The sequence below is a fragment of the Diuraphis noxia genome, unplaced genomic scaffold (assembly GCF_037042655.1).
Source record: "Diuraphis noxia isolate RWA-SAM2 unplaced genomic scaffold, SU_Dnox_SAM2 contig0001, whole genome shotgun sequence".
NCBI lineage: Eukaryota > Metazoa > Arthropoda > Insecta > Hemiptera > Aphididae > Diuraphis > Diuraphis noxia.
In genome coordinates this window covers 86,202,707-86,226,883 of record NW_028301711.1, presented here as the reverse complement: position 1 = coordinate 86,226,883, position 24,177 = coordinate 86,202,707, and the positions used below count along the sequence as shown (strand labels likewise).

The window sequence follows — 24,177 nt, the reverse complement described above, 5'->3', positions numbered from 1 at the left end:
ATGAATTCATTTTTATTTGAATAATTACCACCCTAAAATTTTGTTTAGCCCCTCATTCAGTACATTTTTGTTCATAGTTAAATTTTTTTAGAATATATGTTATGTACCAGAAACATAATAGGCTATATCCAGCTGTATAAGTTTATCACGCTACCCTACGCCTATAAGCACATAAATCACATAATAACAAAGTGTGTCATAGTATGATCTACTTGAATTGTAAAATTAAAATATTTTAGAAGTAGAAATTACGTAGTATAATAGTATATATTTGAAAGCTATTGCAGGAGTTGAATTTGGAATTATTTTTAATTTTGTACCATGGTTTCTTTCTGCCGAGCGTCTCAATAGCTACCATAAACAGTATTTTTAATCAATGATAATAATATTTTATGGTCTTAAAAATAGCTACTAGATTATTAATATATTTTAGATGGTAGATTACAAACACTCATTTAAAGTACGTATATTATAAATAAAATAATACTTTCGTACGTGTAACATGTGATTCCTATTATAACAGCGAGGGAATACGTTATGTTGTTTAGTTCTAACTAAAACCTAACCTACATATAAAGTTCATAAGATCCGCTGAGCGTAACTGAATACTACTATACTATTAATATACTAAGTGTAGCAGTATTAAAATTTAAAATTTATAATAATATGGCTCATATAAGTAACTAATTCATATTTCTAATATAGGTACTTACCTTAACGTTACAGCTAATTTTTCCGCTGCTGAAATAGGCTCTTTAACTCTATTGCACGGATTTGATTTTATGCAGGGGCGGACTGAGTTAATATTTCAGGCCGGGAATTTTTTTTTGCCAGGCCAAAAATTAATAGAGGACCAACGATTTGGTCATAAACTCATAAGTGTGCAAAATAAAAAATAATAATAATAATGATAAAAAAAACTTTATTAATTGAAAATTATTTTCAAAATTTTATGTAAGATATATGAAACCACACATAATATATGTGAATTCGATTCAGAAGCAAAAGCCAAACAAACTGAACAAAATAGTTGTTTTGATGATTCATCAAATGTTAGCCATACACGATTTGTTCCGTTTTCTCGAAGAAAAATCTTATTTGAATTGAATGGGAGGCTGGGATCTTTTGGTTGACAAGGGTGGTACTTGAAGAAATGAGATAAAACAGTCGAACTTGGCTTTATAAACTTATTAAATACTACTGGAGGACTTTCAGATGTCGAACATAGAACTTCTAAAAAAAAAGTACAAATTTCATATAATCATATCGAGTTCATGAAATAAGAAACGTTATGGCTTAATGTGTTGATTAATTATTATAAATAAAAATAACATTGAAAATGCTTCTGATATTGGATATATAAATAAATTACTTAAGGTATAATATAAAAACTAATACACTTAAGTGCAACAACCAGATAAATCCATGCTCCCCTCAACTTTGACAAACAAATAGTATCCCCAAATTTTTTTTTTATTCAAAGTTTACAATATTATGAATAATTATACAAATAATAATAAACAAACTAGAACAAAATTATTTTTAACAAGTATTTAGTCACTAAAAAGAATTTTCTTTGCCCGGGACAATTTCAAAAAGTGGATTTAAAATTAAAGTAATTCCCACCATATTACGTCGCTACGATGGGTTAATATTAGGTACATACTAATTTAGCTTACACATGTATTTGTTAGTATTTATTTTTGTTATTAAAATGTATCACTCGTATGATGACCATGGTGGTAGTTACTTACCAGAATTAGAATCAACTACGTCATCATTTTCAGACATTGATATGTTTTCAGTATTTTCATGGAAGGAAGTATCTATCAATATTTTCAAAGACAATCATATAAAAATCATAAATAGGAAAAAGGAAAAAGGAAAAAGAAACTAATAAACAATTTTAAATTATTTAAATTTACTACATAATACATAATATATTATGCATACCTGAGCTTAGTTCTTCAGTTTTAACGGGATTTTCACTATTTTGTTTTTCATAATATGCTGAATTAAAAAATAAATTAAGTTTTTTACAATTCTTGCTTGATTCTAAAAGAAGTTTTTTATTTTTTTCACGTTCTCTAGCAGCACCACCAGCACGCTTTTTATTCTCTGAATTCATTTTAAATAATATTTAATAAATTCAAAACACCTTTGTGGAAGACTTTAATGTATAATGTTTCTATAACATTATAGTATAAGTACAGACAATACAGTAAACTATAATATTGTATAATTTAACGTAAACAAAATAAAATACGGAGACAACCTATTTACATTACATTACAGCAATGTTTTTGCTATCTGCGGACTGCGATTAGTGCGAGTATCAGCGCTCTGTGTGCCGTGTGGCGGCGACGCGCCGACATGACGCGCGACGGCGGTACTAGTATAAATATAAATACCTATATAATAATATAATAGTTTATAATTTATAAATAAATCACTAAACAAGCTGTTCGGCTTATCGCTTATATTATATATTTATATCTGTATGTATATTTCGTACATGGGTACAGACTACATACGGTACATCGTATAAATTGTTATTGATTAGTATAATATTTAAAATCACATGAGCTGATATGGTAATACCTACCATATGTATTATGTTTATTATATTTTTATGTTTATTCGTATACTATATTTTTAATTTCTAAAATATTATCAGGCCATTTAATCTATTATTGTACCAGGCCACCGGGATTTGTCCCGGTGTCCCGCCAGGCCAGTCCGCCCCTGATTTTATGTCATCTTCGATTAAATTTAAAACATAATTAAATTGCTCCCAACTGAGTCTAAAAAATGCACGGAATTTTTTTTCATCCCTAAACAAATGCTTCTCGATTTAAACACTAAAAAATCCTTCTTCTTTTCTTTTTCGAAACATATCATGCACATTTTTTGATGAAACTTGATCAATTAGCATTTCTTCTTCTTCGATTTTTTCCAATAACATATTTATCAACACTTTTTAGGGTTCCGTACTTCAAAAGAAAAAAACGGAACCCTTATAACATCACTTTGTTGTCCGTCCGTCCGTCCGTCTGTCAAGAGCGTTTTTCTCAGGAACGCGTGGAGGTATCAAACTGAAATTTGTATATGATACTCAGGTCTACTGTCCCTGGAAGCTGTAGAAAAATCAACCTTCTAAGCCAACGCAATCAAAAGATACAGCCATTTAGGCCGCAAATTTCCGCAAATTTTCGAAACTCGCACGGGAATCAAAACCTACAGGGTACTTCCCGTGAACTTAGAATCTTGAAATTTCGTACGAAGTCACGTCATATAGTACAGATATAGGAAAAATTACGAAAACCGTAAATTTTTAGTTTCATCATATAAAAAAAAAATATTTTTTTTTTTTCAAATAATTTTAAACTTCTAATCCTTTTCCTCACGAACGCGTATTTATGATCCTCCAGCTTTCCATATTTTGATGTTATAAATTTAATTTTGCAATAAAAATACCATAACTATGACTCGATTGTCGTGATGGGTGAACTTTTACTTATATACCTACAGGTTTGTACGGACTACGGAACCCTCGGTGCGCGAGCCAACTCGCACTTGACCGGTTTTTTTCTTTTGATAACGCAACATGATGGAAAATTACGAAATCACTTGTGATCAATGCAACGTACAAATGTATAATGCCTAGTTTACACGCTGCGCAGTACTTGTCATTAGTACTTGTCACTCGCACTATCTACTATTGTTCACACGTGAATACCCTATTCCCAGTAGCAAGTAAGTAGTAGCGAACCAAACGTCACGATGGACCGTCGCCTTGTTTTAAAGACAATTTTTAAACATTATTCCAACGTTATAATATCATCATTAATAAAAGAACTTGAAAACGAATTAGAAGAAAAAAAACGATTATGGACAAGAAAATGGTTGCTGAGACGGGATACCCTTGGTAATTCGATTGGAATTTTAAGAGAACTTGCTACTGAAGATCAACTTGAGTATAGAAGTTTTATGAGGATAACACCTGACCAATTTGAATTTCTGTTACAAAAAATATCTCATCTAATACAAAAAGAAGATACAATTATGAGAACTGAAATCCCTGCAAGGATAAAACTGGAATTAACTTTGTCTTTTTTAGCTACGGGTAATAGTTACCGCAGTTTATCACACTTCTTAAGAGTCTCGAAACCAGCAATAAGTTTGTTTGTCCCAGAAGTTCTGGACGCCTTATACGAGTGCTTAAAGGATTATATAAAGGTAAGCATTCAGTATTGAAGAAATTTTTAACTTATTTTATAAAACTAGGATTTTTTTGTATTTTGATAGTAAAATACAAATAACTGAATGTATAATAGTTAAAAGAATATAAAATATATTCTCAATAACTCATATATTCAACTTGATTTATGAAATAAAATGTTTGTACTTTGATAATTATGAATAACAAAACAAAATAATATAAGTTAAATTTAAATATAAAATAATTCAAATACTCAACTTGGTTTATGAAAAAAAAATGTTTGTACTTTGATAATTATGAATAACAAAACAAAATAATATAAGTTAAATTTAAATATAAAATAATTCAAATACTCAACTTGGTTTATGAAAAAAAAATGTTAGTACTTTGATAATTATGAATAACAAAACAAAATAATAAACTAACAAATCAATAACTATCTTCAAACGTCATAAACAATGCAGTAGATATTAAGTCACGATTTTCAGTTACGGGAGTTTGAGTACGAAACTCACTTGATGACACATCAGAGTCTTGTTGTTCTGAAGATTGAATGTCAAAATCCTGTGGTTTTTTGGTGAAATCTTCAGTACTTTCCATCTAAAAAAAATAACATAATACAAATAGTAGGTATTTATTTTATGTATAAAAATAGTACATAATTTAATAGGATTAAATAAAAATATAACTAACTAGGCAATAAAGTAGAAATATTAATAAAAAAAAAATTAGAAAAAAGTAAGTAAATATATCTTTCAAATGAAATACAATTCAAAAATGTTTCAGGTTCCGGCCACAGATGAAGAGTGGAATACAATAGAAAGGGGATTCAGCTCAAGGTGGAATTTCCCAGGAGTATATGGAGCTATTGATTGGAAACATGTATTAATTCGTGCACCAATGGATTCTGGGAGTGATTTTTTTAATTACAAAGGGACAAATAGCGTTATTTTATTGGCAGTTGTGGATGATGATTACTGTTTTACATACATAAATAATGGAGCGAATGGAAGGTGCTCAGATGGTGGTGTCTTTCAAAGCAGTTCAATTTTTAACGACCTTGAAAAAAACATGTTACCCGAGGGTGGATTTATAGTTGGAGATGCTGCATTTCCACTAAAACCATATTTACTGAAACCATATCAACATTCACCACTAACTTTCGAACAAAAAATTTTCAATTATAGACTTTCAAGAGCGCGGAGAATTGTTGAAAATGTGTTTGGAATCCTCGTGAGTAGATTTAGAATATTTGAACGACCTATTGCTACAAATGTGATGGTAACTGATAAAATTATCCGGACAACATGTGTTTTACATAACTGGTTGAGGAAGACGTCAACTACTTATTTGGTGAAGGAAAATATTGATCATGAAAACGTAGACACTGGAGAAATCATTCAAGGATCTTGGAGAACTGAGAACTTGACGTTGTTACCAAGTGTTGAGCGAATGGGCAATAATCACTCGTCAAGACTAGCAAGAGAAAAGAGGGAAAGTTATACCAGATACTTTTCCAATGAGGGTGCTGTTCCGTGGCAGTCAAGAATGGTTCTTTGAATGTTAATTAAAAGATAAAAATAATAATTTTAACATAATTAAACTTTACTAGGCATACCTATATTAAATTTTGAATTTAAATTTGAACAACATGTTAATGCATTTATAAATGAATATATTATATTAAGTAATACAGTTTTTTTGTATGGGTACTTACGTTGTCAAATGTTATTCTTCTTCCATCTACATTATTTAAGAGGACGTTTGACATCTGTAAATTCGTCCGTAAAAACCATTTCACGCGGGAAAGAACCGAGAAGGCTATAGTTGTAACTAAGAAACGAAATTTTCACCACATAAAAAGGAGAATTTTGTCTGTGCAATATCGTTTTTGTTTTTTTGATATCACTTATACAAAAAAAAATATTCATGTTAAAAAAATAGAAAAATAATGGATTTTGAAACAACGAGAACTTTTTTTGTACAAGTGATATCAAAAAAATTAAAACGACATTGCACAGACAAAATTCTCCTTTTTATGTGGTGAAAATTTCGTTTCTTAGTTATAACTATTGCCTTCTCGGTTCTTTCCCGCGCGAAACAGTTTTTACATAAACATTTCAATTTTATTAAATATTTTTGGCTGTAATGTGCTGCTGCCTACGGTCGTTGTAATAGCGAACACGATTTCCCCCACCACGATAAAGTTGTCCGGATCTGGGCCGCAGCGCCGCGCGCTTATCTGCATTTAGCGCGCCCGTAATAATTTCCTGGAATACTTTCAATCATAGACATAATAGTTAATATAATATTATATCTATGGTTTCTATATTATGCAATAATTTAATTTTGTTTATTTTTACTATACCAATATAAGGACAACCATACAACAGTACTACAGAAGACAACAAGTCGCTTTTAGTTGAATGTTTGTCTAGTGAACAGTAAAGTACCTAGTTATTTATAAATTATTATTCATCGACTTGTCTACTCTAGAATTTGTTAATATAAAAATGTCACCAAAAAAATTTCGATCCAAAAAAAGATCTACTGGAAAAAAAGCTGTAGGTTTACGTATGAAAAAACTCTGTAAAAACCAACCGTAAGTACTATAATATAGTGTCATCATTTTGATTTGTATAAAATTATTAGAGTAGTCTACAAATGTCTGTCCATCTTACGAATATGACGAATATGTAGGACAGGTACGTACCTTTTAAATTTTAGATTGGATTTATGTAAAACTATAAGGTAAGTGCATACTTATTTTCTCCAACACTAGCTATTGTTTTATATTTTTTACATATTACCAATGGTATCCCGACAATTGAGTGAAAGAAAAAGAGCGAATACAAAATGAGCGAAAACATATAGAGCGAAAAAAATATAATATTATAATATAATTAAAATAAATCATTTGCACATTATAATTAATACATAATTATGTTTAATTTTTGTCCATATTTGTCATACTTAGTAATTTAATATTATAATATAATTAAAATAAATAATTAAATTTATACTTGCAATGAAAAATTATACGTAATACCTTTTAAATATTGAAGTGTGGGAATATTATAATAATCGTCAACAATATTTTTTTATTTTTCCCCAAAATCATTATATATAGTTTTTTGGTACTTGTGCGTTATCGCGACTACCGCGCGCCACATAATATGCGTTATCGCCACTACCTCATATTATAGATAATTGCGAGGCCGTTTTATACGCGATTCTATTTGTAATTCTATTTTTTCCAGTGTCGTTACAATCGCACTTATCGTAATTTTTATAGACTTGCTGGGTATCTTTTAGGACACTTAGACATATAGTCAAAACCATGCTGTCACGCTGGTAGTAGTATAACTTGTTGTACATTTATGTGGAGGAATATACTTATCGTGATGAAGAAAAGTTCAAATTTTTACTAAATAATATTGCAAATCCTTGGCCACCACAAATTGATTTTTAAATTTTAAATTTATTACTAAATTATATTTTATTACATTTATTTTATAATTTTACTCGTAATTGTTGACGTATAAATTTGACTATTATATTTGACATATTATTATTATATTTTATAATTATCATATTATCAATAAATACATTGACATTATAGCTTTGGGTAGTTTTGTATTTTTTTTTATTAGAGGAACGTATGCCACTATTAATTTGATGTAACTGCATATCCACTAAAGTCTGTTGATTTTGAAGGGTTTTTATGAACTTCCAAATTGAAACTATCAGATGTGCAAAAAATTATAATTCGTTGGTTTGACAAACCATAGTCATCGATACTGTCATATTATAAAACAAATAATTGTTTACCATGAGTGGTCAATTTATAACAATATTCGATATCTTTATGTACTTTTTCTTTCCGATATATTAACCTATATATAATATTTATTTTTTCACTCTATATGTTTTCGCTCATTTTGTATTTTGTATTTGCTCTTTTTCATTCGCTCATTTACGTTCGCTCGATTTCTTTCGCTCAATTGTCGTAGAACCCTTACCTATGTACTAAATTCGTTTCTAAAAATACTATATGACTTGTACACAGTTGCGCCGTGTAGGTGATTTACGTTTTAAATTGATATGTTTATAAATTCGTATTATATTAGTACTAATTTTAAATAGTGTTTAAAAAAATAAAATTAGTATTAGCCATATGAATTGCTAACAGCAGAAAGGGGACAAGTCCACTTTTTATAACTTTTCAAGAGAGACAAAAAATGAAATATTGATTGAAATAATAAAGATATTATTTTGAAATTGTCGCATTAATTTTTATAATATACATTATACACCAATATGTAATTAGAAAAATATAACCGGGAACTCACTCTGCTCAAATGTTTTGACTCAACCAAAATGTTTTTATCGAAATTTATAAAAAAAAAAAAAAAATGAAAGATTTCAGATGCCTATAAATAGCTAAAAATTAATGAAATAATTTTAAAAAAAAATTGTGTAAAGAGATTGCCAATCTTAACATCAAGTGAAAGACGATAAATCGTTAATTTAAACGATTTCGGAACAATATAAATTTCAAAAAAATGTTCATACAATTTTTCAGACTGCCTAAACTTTTTTATCGCCATTTCGCAAAAAAAATACATTAGAAAAATTGAATAGTTCAAATGTTCAATTATATATAAATAGCTTAAAAAACTTTTAACTGAACTCTACGCCACTAATAGTAATATTGTTTTTTTATTTTTTTTTTTTTATCTATTTAGTACTGAAGGTACTATGAGAGAAATCGATCAGGATACTTCTAATGCTGACTTTAATTCTCCAATACAAAAGTTAGTTAAATAATATAATATTATTATTTATTTAAAAATAATAATGTGGTTGACACATATTTCATATTATATTTAACTATTTATACGCTATTATAGTGTTATAACTTATAATAAGTAATCATTTTTAATAGTACAGTGACAGGTGTGGATATACTGACTGATATACCGGGTTTTAATGATATATCTGCGATTGAAATTTCTGACGGCATGTCAAATTGTAGTATTGAAAATGGCAACAATTATATTAACAACAGTAATTCCAGTACATTCAATTTATATCCAGAAATTAGTCCACTCGCTCAATCGACCTTTATAGAAATTGAACAAGAAAATTCTATTATAAACTCCACTCAACTTTCTGTGGAAATGTCCAATGAGCAAATTGAAAGGTATCTAATCTTTGCTAACAACTTTATACTAATATTATATAAATATTTTAAAAGTCAATTAATTTTTGCGAAATATTTTTTAATTATTTTTTTAGTTCTAAAGAATTGTGTGGTCGTCGAATTGTAGATATGAATTTTGTATTTAAACAAATTTTGAATTGTAGACACAAGGGAGGGCTAGACTGTACATTCTTAGATATGGAATTAATTTCTGAACACAGAAAAGGATTTTTTTGTTCTTGGCTGTTTAAATGTTTAGTTTGTCGAATTAAAATAAAAATTGACTCTGAGAACACTTGTGAAACTGAATATGTAGGAGTAAATAAAGCAGCAGTTAGTGGTTCTATTGCAATTGGAATTGGTCATACACAACTGAATGAATTTTCAGCGTCTATAGATGTCCCGTGTATTTCACCTAATGTGTTTATTAAACTGCAATCAAATATTGGTGAAATTATAAATAAAACTGCGTGGGATGAAATATACCTAGCCGGTATGATAATTTATTACAATATAAAATTATAAAAATCTTACAATAATTGTATTTATATATAATAATTTATTATGTATACAGTAGCGTGCTAAAAAAATGTTATATTTGCGTTAAACTTAGTACTTACTAGATACTGTTCTCTATATGTACAGAGTGATCCATTTGACGTCAGTCATTATAATTATATTAAAATTTTTTTTTTATAGTTTTAAATTTAAATTTTAATGAGTTTAAACGAGTCTTTTTACATTAAATTGATCACTCGGTATAATATCCGGTATTTACCGTATATCCACGGAAACAGGGTAGACTTTTAACTATTATAGGTACGTCTATACATTAATTTAGGAATAGAAGAAAAGAAGTTAGCCATTGAAGATGGTAATATAAATTCGGATGGAGTGCCCATGATAACTGTAGTAGCTGACGGATCGTGGTGTAAGCGAAGTTATAAAACTAAGTACGATTCGTTATCTGGAGTGGTAAGATACTATAAGTTCTATAAAATTTATATTGCTAAATTATATACTTATAATAATTATATATTATATTGCTGACTAAATAGTATTATTTTATGCATTTAAGTTTAGAGGATATAGTTAAAAGAATATATACTCTTACATTATTAATTTACATTTTAGGCAACAATAATTGGGTTTAGAACTAAAAAAATTTTATTCATTGGAATACGTAATCGTTATTGTTTAATATGCGAACGTTCAAAAAACAAAAACACAATATCTGAAACTCATAATTGTTTTTTAAATTGGAAAGGAACATCAACTGGTATGGAAGCTGACGCTATAGCTGAAGGTTTTGCGAAGAGTATTGAAATGCATGGTCTAATATATAATAAACTTATAGGTATGATTACTTTAATCACAATAATATCATAAAATACACTTCATACTATTATATGACGTATAACCTACTGTATTATTGTACCTAAATAATATTATGTTTAGGGGATGGAGACAGTTCAGTGTGTAAGCGACTTCATCAAACTTTACCATATGGGCCAAAATTATTAGTAGATAAAATTGAATGTCGCAACCACATATTGAGAAATCTTGGTCAAAAAATATCTCAATTAACCAAAAATACTAAATATCCAGTGCACTTACGTAATTTATTAAATCAGAAACAAAAATGCAATAAATTTCGAACAGCCATAACTATGGCTATTCAGTATAGAAAATCGCTATGTGATAGTGAAGTAAACAAAATTAAAGGTAGTTAATAAAATGAATTTTTGGTTTTTTACACAAATAAATATTTTAATCACAAGTAAAAATAATATAAGTAAAATAAAATAATTTTAGATTTAAAAAAGGATATTGAAAATGGACCATCACATTTACTAGGGCAACATTTAAATTGCGAATCGTATTTTTGTAATGGTTCTAAAATCGGTGAACAAAATGTTGTACCTGAAGCGGAAAAGTGTGGGTTAATGAGTGAAATATCACAAATTTACCATCGAGTTGTTGAAAATGCCAAAAGTTTGTTACTAGATGTTGATAATAATATATGTGAGCAATTTAATAGTATTATCAACAAACATATTGCTGGCAAACGCATTAATTTCGCTCTAAAAAATTCATACAACGCCCGTGTTGAAGCTGCTGTAGTATCTTTTAATACTTCAGGACAATATATTAGATCAATACATAAAACAATTACTAAGAAGAGTCCAGGTATTTATATTTTTCATTATTTATAGCCGTTTGCACCAGTTACACTTAAAATTTAAGTCTACTTTAAGATCAACTTAAAATTTAAGTTTGTTGCACAGTCTTCAAATACTATCTTAAATTATTTTAAGGGAGGTTTAAATTAAACCAATGATGAACTGTGGCTTAATTAATTTAAGCATGACTTAGCTAAGGACTTGTAATCGTTTTTATCATAAATTATAATTTATCAGATTTTCTGTTACAGTTTACTATTGTTTTTTATGGTGTTTTATTATATTAGTGTCAGTTCTTATAGTAGGTAATATAATTTATACTTATAATATACTTTATAATATCAGAACTAAATAAAATGGAACTGGATATCCCCGAAGAGTATTTAGATATTTTTGAGGTTTTAGATGACGACGCAATAGAGTTAGAATTTATTTTTTTTGGTATTCCAAAACAGATATATCAGAGATCAGATTTTTTTTCTTCACTAGACGATATTGCATTTAAACGTCGTTTTCGTTTAAGTAAAGAGTCAGTTTTATTTGTCTTAACATACATTGAAACAGATTTGGAGTATTTAAATGACTTGTAAGTACCTAATAACCTACTTACAACAGATTAGTTAATTCAAATAGATACCTAATACTAAATGTATAAATATTAATGTTTCATAAACTGAAGGAACCAATCAGTTTCTCCAATTAATCAACTTCTGACTTTTTTGAGATTTTGTGCTACTGCTAAGCATTATATGAGTGTTGGAGATTTTATGGGATGCCACTTGTCTACTATATGTAGAATAATACACAGAGTTGCAAGGGCCATATCTTTAAAGTAAGGATTTTTGATGAAATTATAATTTGTTGTTTAATAGAACATGTAAGCCAAATAGATATAGAGTATAGACTATTATATATAATAAACTATAGTATACGGTCTACCGGTAACATCACAAAGTATAGTACACGGTCTACCAAAAATACATGCAATAAAATACATTAAAGCTAAATTTTTATTAACTTCTCTTTTAGGAGCAAAAAATTTATAAGTATGCCTAAAAATGATACAGAATTGAAAGAAGCAGCTAACGATTTTTTTAAAATAGCAAAGTTTCCACGAATCATTGGAACTATTGACTGCACTCATATTAGAATACAATCATTAGGTATTGATAATGTAATTTTATTAATATAAACTAAATTTATATTGACAAGTTATTTTTATATTTAGGAGGGGATGATGCAGAGATTTATAGAAATAGAAAAGGGTACTTTTCTATTAATGTGCAGGCAATATGCAGAGCTAATTTGAAAGTATCAAATATTGTAGCACGTTGGCCAGGATCCACCCATGATTCTACTATTTTTAATAATTCTAGGGTTCATTCTGAATTTGAATCAGGTGTATTTAAAAACTATCTTATACTAGGTAAAGTAATATTATCATTTTAAGTACACATTTAATAATTTAATGTGCATCACGAGTTACTGAGTGCTAAATTTAAATTATATTTTTTACTAGTGTCTGTATTTATTTATAATAACACAAATGTTTATAGGTGATAGTGGATATCCAGTATTAAAATATCTTATGACACCTCTATTAAATCCTAATTCTCAAAGTGAACAATTATACAATGAATCGCATATTCGTACCAGAAATACTGTTGAAAGGTGTTTTGGCGTTATTAAACGACGATTTCCTATTTTAGCTTATGGTATCAGAATGAAAAATTTATTGCAAAAATAGGTGCTATATAACTGATAACTATTAAACAGGCAGAAATTAATAACTAACTAATAATTAACTTTACACTAAGTACTTAGGATGTCGTAAATATAAAATAAAGTATAAACTATATTCTATAAAGGCGGATTATCAATATTCGGCATCTGCTATCTAATGATAAATGCATTATCACAATAGTTATCGTGTTATCATTATGTTATTTATATTTGAAGTTCGGAACAATATAACGAAAATCGAATTAAGGAACACTTTACTAAGATTATTTATTTCCGAATGGTGCAATGCAACTTAAGTATCTTCTAAATTTAAGGACAGCTTAGCTTAAGTGTAACTTAGTAAAGTAACAGTTAAATGATAAATTGGTGCAAATGCAAATTAAACATTTATATTTTTATATTGTTTATAATTTTTTTACCTACATAGGAATAGTTGGTAAACAATTTTTGAAAGCCCGTGAAAGTAAATTGAGTAATTTACAAAAAAGAAGGCTTCATTTTTAAAAAGAAAAATATACTGCTAAACGAAAAAAAAATTTTGGCCCCGATGAACATTATGGACTAGCTGAACCATTAGACGATTATGAAACACCTGGAGATATAGTTGAAAAAAAAAATAATTTTATGAAATCATTATCAATTTCTAGTGAAGCTATCGATAAGTTAGAAAGGGACACAATTGACCAATCGAATTCACAAACGTGGCAAGTTGAACGCAGAATTCGCCTAACTGCATCCAACTTTGGTAGAGTTTGTAAAATGCGTTTAACTACATCATGTAAAGGAACTGTTTATGATTTGCTTTACGGAAATGTAACAACCAAGGCGATGGAGTATGGAAAAATGATGGAAGATATAGCTAGAAAGAAATTTGAAACTTTAACCAATTTTAAAGTTTTAAATTGTGGTTTGTTTATCGACAAAGATAAACCATACTTAGCTGCTAGCCCTGGTGAATACGATTTATTATAATTATTATATTATGTATATATTGTATAATGTACATTGTAAATTACGTATATATTGTATTTACCTACGTATAAAGTATATACCTATTTTATTTTCTGCAGATGGTTTGGTAGGCGATACAGCTCTACTTGAAATTAAATGTCCTTTATCGACAAAAGATACCATTGATATTCAAGTTGCAGTCGACAACAAAAAGGTACAATAAAATAATAATTATTATAAACTATGATACAAATAAACATGAACGCGCGATTTCATATACATAGACACATAGTGCGTACTGCGTATGTTTAGTATATTATACCTACCTATCTATGATTTTTATTTATAATTTACAGATACCTTATATATGCATTGTAGACGGTAAAATGAAACTAAAAAAAGATAGTTCATACTACTACCAAGTGCAAGGGCAGTTGAAAATAACAAAGAGGAAGGTATGCTATTTTGTAGTATATTCTGAACACTGGCTTCATTATGATGTAGTTGAATTCGACAAAAACTTTTGGAGTTCTAAAATGGAAACTCAGTTAGAAACGTAAGTAAAAATACGAACTAAATACCAACTACAGTTGTAAATAACATAATATTTGAATTTTGTAACTTGAAATCATGTATTTTACAGATTTTATAAGGAATGTCTTTTGCCCGAATTGGTTCATCCACGGTATGGCAAACGGCTATTGAAGTCAGATATTTTAGAGCCGAAACACATTTTAGAGAACATTAAAAAAAAAAAGAATTTATAGTACCTATAATATAAATTGTTTTTTTTATGATTAACATTTTCAAAATATATATCGCTTATTTTTAAGCTAATAGTTATAAGGATTTGAAACATTTCATGTATTTGTATAAATGTCGATATATTTTCATTAATTATTATTTACTATCATTATGTTTAAAAAAGGAAAATAATATAACTTGAATGTAAAATATGAAACACGTAATTAATATTAATTCGATTGCACTGTATTTATTTAGGTACTACCCAAATATATATTTAATATAGATATTTGAATTAGTAGACAATAATGCAATAAATACAAATCAAGCTATGTTGTATTATATTTTTGACAATCTGTTTATTGATTTATAAAATTAGGTAAGCAGTAACATTTAAAAAGAATAGTTCTTGGGTAAGCGCGGATAATAAAAATAATACATCGGCATTTAGGTTTATAACTTTTATATTACCTACCGTGATATGTCATGGTAGAACGTTCATTTAATAATAAACGGCGGTCCCGAGACTCGTGACCCGAACGGGCGCGAGTGGCACTGAGTAATGGGCGTGGCTATAACGTCGCGTGCTTGCGCATCGTGAAAAGACTTAATAGCGCATTCTCTCGGCCGTTGCACGCGTACACGTTTTAGTGACACGTCCTCTTAAGGGGGTTCTAGTCGGTCATTTTCTAAGGAGTAAGATTTAGGCAAATTATGTGTCACGTATAACCTGGCCATATCAATGTGTGCGAGTGTAAATGGTCATTAGTGTGTGTGCGCGCTGCCGCGCTGGTGTACAGTGTTCAATAATGCATTACGACCCGTATCCGCATTCTAAGAATCAAACAATAGACTACATTACTTGTAAGTTATAGTCTACCGGGTACCCACTACCCGCACGCATCATACACTACTATTATTATAATATAATATTTTTTTTTGTATTATTTATAAATGCATAGATAAAAAAGAGCTATAAAGAGCTCACTGTAAATTGCGACCCATTTTTAATTTTTTATGTAAATTGCGGCCCGGGCATATTTTGTACATACGTAAACTGCGGCCTGGCTATATTTTATATATACCTAAATTGCGGCCTGGATATAATTTTTACTACCTACCAAATATTTTTATTCATAAGTAATAATTACGTCAAAGGTTTTTATTGAAAAATCAATATTTTCCTTCTCATTTTCAGACTTAGGACTGTCATATAATTATATCAATTGCTCAAGCAATGCTGTTTTTTTGTTTTTAATTAAAAATATTATATTATTAGCAATTAGTAATAATGTGTATGGTTAAAAACCAACCTTACGTATGTTTTAAAAGTACATAGGCCGCAATTTACGTAGTACCTATATTGTATTTATAACTATGACCTTTTTTGGGGCAATTTACCGACTCCGAGATAAAGATAACGCACAATAAATCCAATCAACATCAGTGATCTGTTTATTTTTTAATACTGCATGATTTAGTAGAAATCATAAGTACAATGTACATACATAATTACATAAGTACGTAGAAATTTAAGTTGCTATAGCGTGATAATAATTATTCAGTGTAGCATTTTAAATTTTTAAATTTTTAAACAATTCATATTTTTTTAATACATATTTTTAAAAACGATTTATCTTGTAAAAGCATATTTTATTTTATAATAGATAGGTAGTAATAAATATTATATTAAAGCAAAAAATAATAATAAATGTATATAGGTATACCGTTACCTACCTTACATATTTATATATTACCTATTATGTAAATATTATTTAGAAAGAATAACTTATGGTACCTAGTAAATAAATGTAAAAATGTAAAAAAAAAACTAATGTTGGACATAATTACAGTTCAATTTATACAAAGAATAAACTGAAAAAAGTATTCAATAAAAAAAGCAATAGGTACCTAGTTTATTAGCTTAACTCATTCAGTCCATCTCTCAATGGTAAATTTCTATCATAGCGTGGATCAACCATTTCAGGTAATAAACAATTATTATAAAAGTTAACTAAATGGGGTAACATTTTTACTTCCCAAAAATTGTCATCTCTTTTTATTTTTTCATAAAGGATACCTCGAGAAGTCCAAATACAAAAATAGCAAAACTTTTTTTTCGAGATGTGGAGTTGCCCCTGTACCTGGTAATAATAAGAATTCGTTCGTTTAAGTTGCATTTTTCCATTTTTTATTTCGCAACTCTTTATTTTTTTTTTTTGCAATTCCATCTTCAGGCGATATATCCTTAGCGCTTATTGGACATTTGATTTCTACTAAAGAATCCTCATCTATTAGGCCATCTGGAGAAGCAGCTAGAAATGGTAATTCATAATCAATAATTAATCCAGACGACCTTATGGGTTTATTTATAATGTTAGACAACGCCGACTTCGCATTTTCTTCATTTTGTATCCCATATTTCGTTGCGTCGTTACCACAAAAAGAACCGTATAAAATATTTGATACAGTCTTGGCTCGCGACGTTTTGGGTCTAAGTTTACATATATTTCCAAAGACAGAGGCGGTCAATCTTTTTTTTCTATGTAAATGCCACTCCATACATGTATTTTGTCCTTTCGTATCTAAAATTAAAATATATATTATGATAAGTATAATTATTTTATAAAAAAAAAATACATGTTTTACGTACCTTTTTCAATTTGTTCTATTTGCGGTTGCGTTACGTTCAATTCCGATAAAAACAATATTTTTTTAGCATCATATTCGTGTTTAGGCATATCTGGAGATGTTTCTATGTCTGCTGTTGCTCCGTAATGCTGATCTGGTCCCGATATTGTTTTTTTGTAAACAGGAGGATTGAATAATCGACATTTACTTCTCTGAATACTTTTTGAAGTAGATTTTGAAATAAATTTTTTAGTATACAGACCCGGACTGTGTTTTGCAATTTTTTTATGTAACAAATGCAAACGTCTAGGCCCTGCATTGTAGGATGTTACTGCAGCGTTGCACCGTAAATTATACGATCCACGAAGAGAAAAATTTACTCGCTTACCACCAATAAATTTTGCTAAAATTGAGTTGTACGACTCTGCTGCATTATTACTTACTCTGTACAATAAACTTTCAGCATGATATAATACAAGACTTTTTAAAACGATAAATTTTTATGAATTTCTAACTCAAAATAAAATTTAAATTGCAAATTTTCGTGATTTTTACGTATTTTGTCAAAATTCGAACTTTGAATGCTTATTAAAAAAATTGTGACGATGTATTTTTAATAATTTTTAACTGTCGGTGTAGCTATATTATATTATATCGTTTATGTCGTTGTATATATTAGGAGCCTTGAATTAAAATTTGAAGCTTTTTCACCAAACGAATAAAATATTACTGTAATTTATAAAAAAAAAAAAAACTAAAAAGATCGAAAAGTTCAAATGTCTATAAACAACTTAAAAAGATTTGAAATATTTTGAAAATTTTATCTAGTATAGAAAATTTTAGTATAAACATTTAGTGAAAATTTCATGTTTCTACGGTAATCAGTTTTGGAGTTACACCAATATCTAAAATCAATTTTTTCAAAAAATTTTTTTTTTGTTTTTCCCGGTGCTTTTGATGCTTTTATAAACGATTGGGAATTTCATGTACAGTGTACACAGACACAAAAAAAATTTTAAACAAAAATTTAAAAAAAAAACCACACACACAACGACACAACATTGTAAAATCAATACATTCATCGCTCCGCTCAGAATCTAAAAGTGGACTTCGCGTATAAAGCTATACATTGGAATGGACAACTCTCTAACTCTCTATCTCCAACACAAGCCTTTTTTCGAAAAAAAAAAAAAATAAAAACAAAACAATTAGACTGAGGCGAGCCGCTTCGTACTTTTAAAATATTACTATACTTTTTGAACCAAATTTTGGATATTTTTCTCAATTAATACTATAGTTTTATTTTATGTTTTTTTACTTACATCTGGACATTACGCTGTGATGTTACTAATTGTCGTTCACTGCTACTACATGGTAGCATTGTTAGGGCATTATTGTCTTCGGAAATGTCATTATGCCCTACTACAAGATCGGTTTTCTGTGAAAATTTACAAATAAAAAATATAATCTTGGACAAAGAACTATACTATGTGAATATGTGGATCACTGATTTGTTTATATTCATCCCTAAAGAAGTTTACTCTTATATATCTATTATAAAGTCATTTTTATAACATGAAATACTCGTTTTCATATTATTTTTTTATGCAAAACAACTTCTAATCTTCGTGATTTTCTAAGGTATTTAACCAGCAAAATTGAATTTTATATTCTGATATGTATGGTGTTCATATAATTTTACATAAAAATGTGTAACATTTTTATAATAATATTTTGTGAAATTAAAATTTAATATGACCAGTGACCCAACCAAAAGCAATTATGACAGGTTTTTCAATTTAATTGTACAAACATTAACTTCACTTACCTTTTTTTTTACAAGTGCAGCAATATTTCCTTTATTTTTTCTGCTTTTACTCGGAAAACATTTTGATTTTTTACCCATTCGCCAATTTTTCGTATTATCCATCGTTAAAAATATTTGAAAATAGGTAGGTAAAAAAAAAATCACAATATGTTCAAATTACAATCAAAAATAAGAACTGTGGTATAAGAGTAAGGTTTATGACTGACTAAATGTGATTATGTGAATTTGCAGTTTTGTGGTGTATTATAGAAAAACATTATTATTATTATTGTTATTATTATTATTATTGAACGTATATTATAATATGATAAACATCGAAAATTGTTTCTCGGTAAATGGTCGGCATCCGGTCGACGCGCGACGATCCGGGTAAACGTCGCGTAATTAATTGGTTATCGGTATTTGGCGTTCTCGCACTCGCAGGCACATGTCAGGTTAAATTATATTAGAAAAAAGTATTCAGTTACTCTTCGTGTAAAAACATACTTCGGCTGTGACAAAATTGTGAGACTTAGGTTGGTGTTATTTTAATTCTGTAAAGATCCTAAAATATTTTAACACCTCCTCTATAGAACGGACGAAGAGTTTTTTTATAAATATTAATTTATTCAATACATATGATTGAGCGAAAATGTTGTAAAAACTGAAAGTTGTATGATATTATAATACTGTCAAAAATTAAAACTTAAAAAAATTACCCCGACGGTTCTACAGAGGAGATGTTAAGAAATGTTATTATTTTTACAGCATTAAAATCGAACCATCCGAAGTCTCACAATTTTGTCATAGCGGAACATCTAAAAACGATATTTTTTGATCGACTGGAACCACCTTAATAATGTATCCATCTCATCGAACCATTTAATGTTAAGCTTATAAACATTTTCAGATCCGCTGCCAGAAGCTTTTGATTTTTCAATTTTTCTTTTTTCTTGGAAATAAGTTGATTTCAAATTTCTTATTTTAGTTTTAACTTCTGGTACATTAAAACCAACAATATTCATAGCTTCTACAATTTTTCGGTAGGCCGATTCTCGCATTTGTTTATTTTTGTATACTTCACGTTTTACATTCCACAGACATTCGTGAGTCCTAAGTTCTTGCACAAACTTAATCGTCGTTTCTGAACTCCATTTTTCGGTCATTTTAAACTTTTTATAAGTATAAAAAAATCAGCACAAACGCAAATAAATAAATCGAAAAATCAACGAAATACGCACGTGCTGCTACCGATACTTGTCACTAAGCACTAACATCAGTAACATCGGACGGTCACACGTTGCGAGTGCAATAGCGAGTAGAGTAGAGTCGTGGAGGGGGTAGCTACTTGTCGTTAGTAAATAGAACGGCGTTCTATTCACTCGCACTCCCGGTTTTACTATTACTAAGCACTATTTTTCTGTTCACACGCAATGTGTGAGTGCGAGTGACAAGTACTAATGACAAGTACTACGCAGCGTGTAAACCCGGCATAATACATAATAACTCATTGGATATGAAATCTAGAAATTATGCGCCGCGCGTCTCTTGCGGTGCGTTTTGTAGTTGTTGGGAATCAAAAAGCGGCCGCGCGGCCAAAATTAGAATCGCGCCGCGTCAGCCGCACCGGTCGCGCGTCTCTAGACGCGTCCTTAGGAATCACACCTAATGATCAGAAATAGATGTAAAAATGCTATCATCAACTTCTATTTGATTTTCAATTATGAAATTAGTAAATAGAAAATGATTCAAACAGTCAAACATTTTGTTTTCAATATTGTTTTTCCACAACAAAAGTCACAGTGTAAGGCTGGTGTCACACGGACGTACAAAATACGTCGATACGCGCGTAATGTTTTACGTGCGTTGTAGAAGTACATTATCGCTTACAGGAGTAGACACACGAGGAACGTGCGCTAAAAATAACGCGCGTTCAGACGGACGTACATTTCTTATCGACGTATTTTTTCTAGTACGCACGTCGAAAATTATCGACGCACGTTTAGAATTATAATATTTCCTATATAAGTAGACACACGTGCGCACAAAGTACGGACGTATTGAACAAAACTACAACTTGAAATAGTTGAAATCACTTGCAAAACTGAAATTAACACGTTGGACATTTTATTAAATTTCTTTTCAAAATGTCAAGTATAGACAACGAGCTGTTAATTAGTGAGGTCCAAAAACATGAAATTTTGTGGAATACAGCTGTAGAAGACTACAAAGATAAAGTAAAAAAGAATGGGGCATGGATCAAAGTAGCGTCATCTTTAATAAATTCATTCAAAGATGAAAATGAAGCACAACAAAAAATTATTTGTAAGTGTTTTTTTTATTTCCTCATAAAATTATACATATTTCAAGTAGAAAAATATTTAAAATATTAAATGTTTATTTTTGTTTTAAAAACCCGAAGGTAAAAATAAATTGTTTTGAAATGATTTTATCATAAATATAATAAAGATAAAATAATTTATAATAATAATAATAAAGTTAATATAATATAAGATTTTATTGACTAATATTTAATTATTATTATCAGTAGGTAGATAAATAAATTTAAGTTCTTATATTTTTTCAAACTGCCATTGTAATTTTCCTTCGTCACTCATAAAATAATGAGATAGAGCATCACGAAATAAATTTGTACTTCGATTTGTTCCTGAATTATCAAAAACATCAAATTCTTCAAAACCATTTATTATTAGTGTGTCATCAATACTAAATCCGTCCCGATCGCGTACAAAGTTGTGTAATACACAACAACATTTTACGATATTGACAGCAAAATCTACTTTTACATCAATTGGCCTGTGGAATATACGCCATTTATTTGAAAATATACCAAAAGTACACTCCACGTAGCGCCTAGCGCGTGTTAAGCGATAGTTAAATATTTTTTTTCTATCTGGCAAATGTGTACCAGAATATGGCCGAAGCAAATGCTTGCTTAAACTAAAAGCTTCATCACCAACAAAAGCGTAAGGCAATGGAATATTTATTCCTGGTACTTGTGATGATTCAGGAATATTTAAATTATTCCTTTCTAAATTATTCCTTTCTAAATTCTTCCAAAGCGACGAATTTCTGAAAATAGTTGAATCAGAATCTTTCCCATATGACCCAACGTCGATATAAACGAATTTATAATTTGCATCAGCAACAGCCATAAGTCCAATTGAAAAAAAAAGTTTATAATTCATAAACAACGAACCACTTCTTTCTGGTTTTACAACACGGATGTGTTTACCGTCCACAGCACCCAAACAGTTAGGAAAATTTGATCTAATTTTAAACTCTTCTGAAATTTTGAGCCACATATTTTCATCTGGTATGGGAATGCATACCTCTTTCAAATTTTGCAATTAGCAAAATATTATTAACAATAAAATATTTTGTAAAACAATTACAATATTATTTGTCATAATAATGATAAAATAAAGTAAATAAATATTTTCAATAAACTCACTGTTTATATAAGTTGTTAGAGTTATGAAGTTTCAAATGTTTTTCTGTGACTTCAAAGTCTAAACAATTAATTTCTTTAGCACCAGTAGCTGACCTAATAACAGCTACAGAATTTAGAATGTCATCCCCTAAATGATTACGTTCTTTCTGTTCCCCTTGAGATTCGACATAACGAGAATATACTGTAATTTGATTCTAATTCTATTATACATTTTTTTTAATAAACAGTAATATTAACTGTCAGAAAACAGCTAATAATATTAAATAAAAGATTTATCCTACTTGAGTTATCTATTGAACGAATCAAATTATATATTTATTTGGAAAGCATTGTTCTAGCCAAGTACCCAAATCAGAATGTATACTGAGCAAAACTTACCGGTAATTTTAACACAAATATATAGATTAAATCAATAAAATCATTGTTAATATTGGGTCAACGAAATAATTATTGATACTAATAAATTACTAAGATTAGATATTAGTTAAAATAAGAATTCACAAATTACTTGATTTAATAACTTTTTTGTTTATTATAACTAATTTACATGGTACGTTGATCAAAATTATGTTAAAATAACTTGGAATTTTGTTAATTTTATAAGATACATTATTAATTTAACGCATAAATATTGTTGGACTTACAAAACTTAAATTATTTTTACAAAATGGTTATTATTGAATTTAATTAAAATATATTTAGTTTAATAATATTAAATGACTGAATCAATAAAATGTTTATGATTTAAGAAAGGTAATACTTCATAGATAGATACTAAAATTCATGTAGGTAATTGGTAATTATATATATACTCTTATATAACTCACAACCCACTAACCATACACACATACAATTTTTCTATATCACATTATCACTTATAGTGAAAAACTAACCAAGTTTATTATATTTTAATGAATTTGTTTATTAATAATTTACTTAGTCAGATTTATTTATAAAATTAATAATCATAATAGGTATAAAGATTATTTTAAATGTATAAATACAATTAAAGATATACATATAGGTACATTTAAATCTGTAGATAAATTGTTATATAATACAATATTAGATCAATCTATGTAGGTACCTATTACTTTGTTACAGATGTAGGAGACACATTTTGTATTATACAAATTAAATTAATATATGTGTAGACGTTAGTTATTTTAAAATTGAAAATGTATAATGTTTAATAACACATTAAATAAGTATAAC

General features: G+C 28.6%; 3 protein-coding genes and 2 pseudogenes across 3 annotated transcripts; 3 read left to right on the top strand and 2 right to left on the bottom strand.

Annotated features, from left to right (window-relative positions):
• Positions 1 to 24,177, bottom strand: part of LOC149062276 (zinc finger MYM-type protein 1-like) — a 299,795-nt pseudogene that overhangs the window by 179,057 nt on the left and 96,561 nt on the right.
• Positions 8,984 to 11,644, top strand: LOC149062283 (uncharacterized). The gene is made up of 7 exons (XM_089221707.1): positions 8,984 to 9,039; positions 9,171 to 9,428; positions 9,524 to 9,921; positions 10,270 to 10,403; positions 10,563 to 10,785; positions 10,887 to 11,153; positions 11,244 to 11,644. Exons 1-7 carry the CDS (start codon positions 8,984 to 8,986, stop codon positions 11,642 to 11,644), a joined length of 1,737 nt encoding a protein of 578 aa, XP_089077833.1.
• LOC149062282 (uncharacterized) lies at positions 11,647 to 12,621 on the top strand. Its single transcript, XM_089215511.1, has 2 exons — positions 11,647 to 12,197; positions 12,291 to 12,621. Exons 1-2 carry the CDS (start codon positions 11,968 to 11,970, stop codon positions 12,445 to 12,447), a joined length of 387 nt encoding a protein of 128 aa, XP_089071637.1. The 5' UTR covers positions 11,647 to 11,967; the 3' UTR covers positions 12,448 to 12,621.
• On the top strand, positions 13,859 to 15,072 carry LOC149062281 (uncharacterized). The gene is made up of 4 exons (XM_089221700.1): positions 13,859 to 14,306; positions 14,425 to 14,519; positions 14,662 to 14,861; positions 14,949 to 15,072. Exons 1-4 carry the CDS (start codon positions 13,979 to 13,981, stop codon positions 15,070 to 15,072), a joined length of 747 nt encoding a protein of 248 aa, XP_089077826.1. The 5' UTR covers positions 13,859 to 13,978.
• On the bottom strand, positions 16,969 to 17,790 carry LOC149062280 (uncharacterized; annotated as a pseudogene).

Excerpts from the sequence above, each read along its gene's own strand:
- LOC149062282 (XM_089215511.1), top strand. The coding sequence starts at position 11,968 with ATGGAACTGGATATCCCCGAAGAGTATTTAGATATTTTTGAGGTTTTA. Across the intron at positions 12,198-12,290 it reads TTGGAGTATTTAAATGACTT|GAACCAATCAGTTTCTCCAA; the intron begins GTAAGTACCTAA and ends CATAAACTGAAG.
- LOC149062283 (XM_089221707.1), top strand. The coding sequence starts at position 8,984 with ATGAGAGAAATCGATCAGGATACTTCTAATGCTGACTTTAATTCTCCA. Across the intron at positions 10,404-10,562 it reads ACGATTCGTTATCTGGAGTG|GCAACAATAATTGGGTTTAG; the intron begins GTAAGATACTAT and ends TTTACATTTTAG. Across the intron at positions 10,786-10,886 it reads AATATATAATAAACTTATAG|GGGATGGAGACAGTTCAGTG; the intron begins GTATGATTACTT and ends TATTATGTTTAG.
- LOC149062281 (XM_089221700.1), top strand. The coding sequence starts at position 13,979 with ATGAAATCATTATCAATTTCTAGTGAAGCTATCGATAAGTTAGAAAGG. Across the intron at positions 14,307-14,424 it reads ATACTTAGCTGCTAGCCCTG|ATGGTTTGGTAGGCGATACA; the intron begins GTGAATACGATT and ends TATTTTCTGCAG. Across the intron at positions 14,862-14,948 it reads ATGGAAACTCAGTTAGAAAC|ATTTTATAAGGAATGTCTTT; the intron begins GTAAGTAAAAAT and ends TGTATTTTACAG.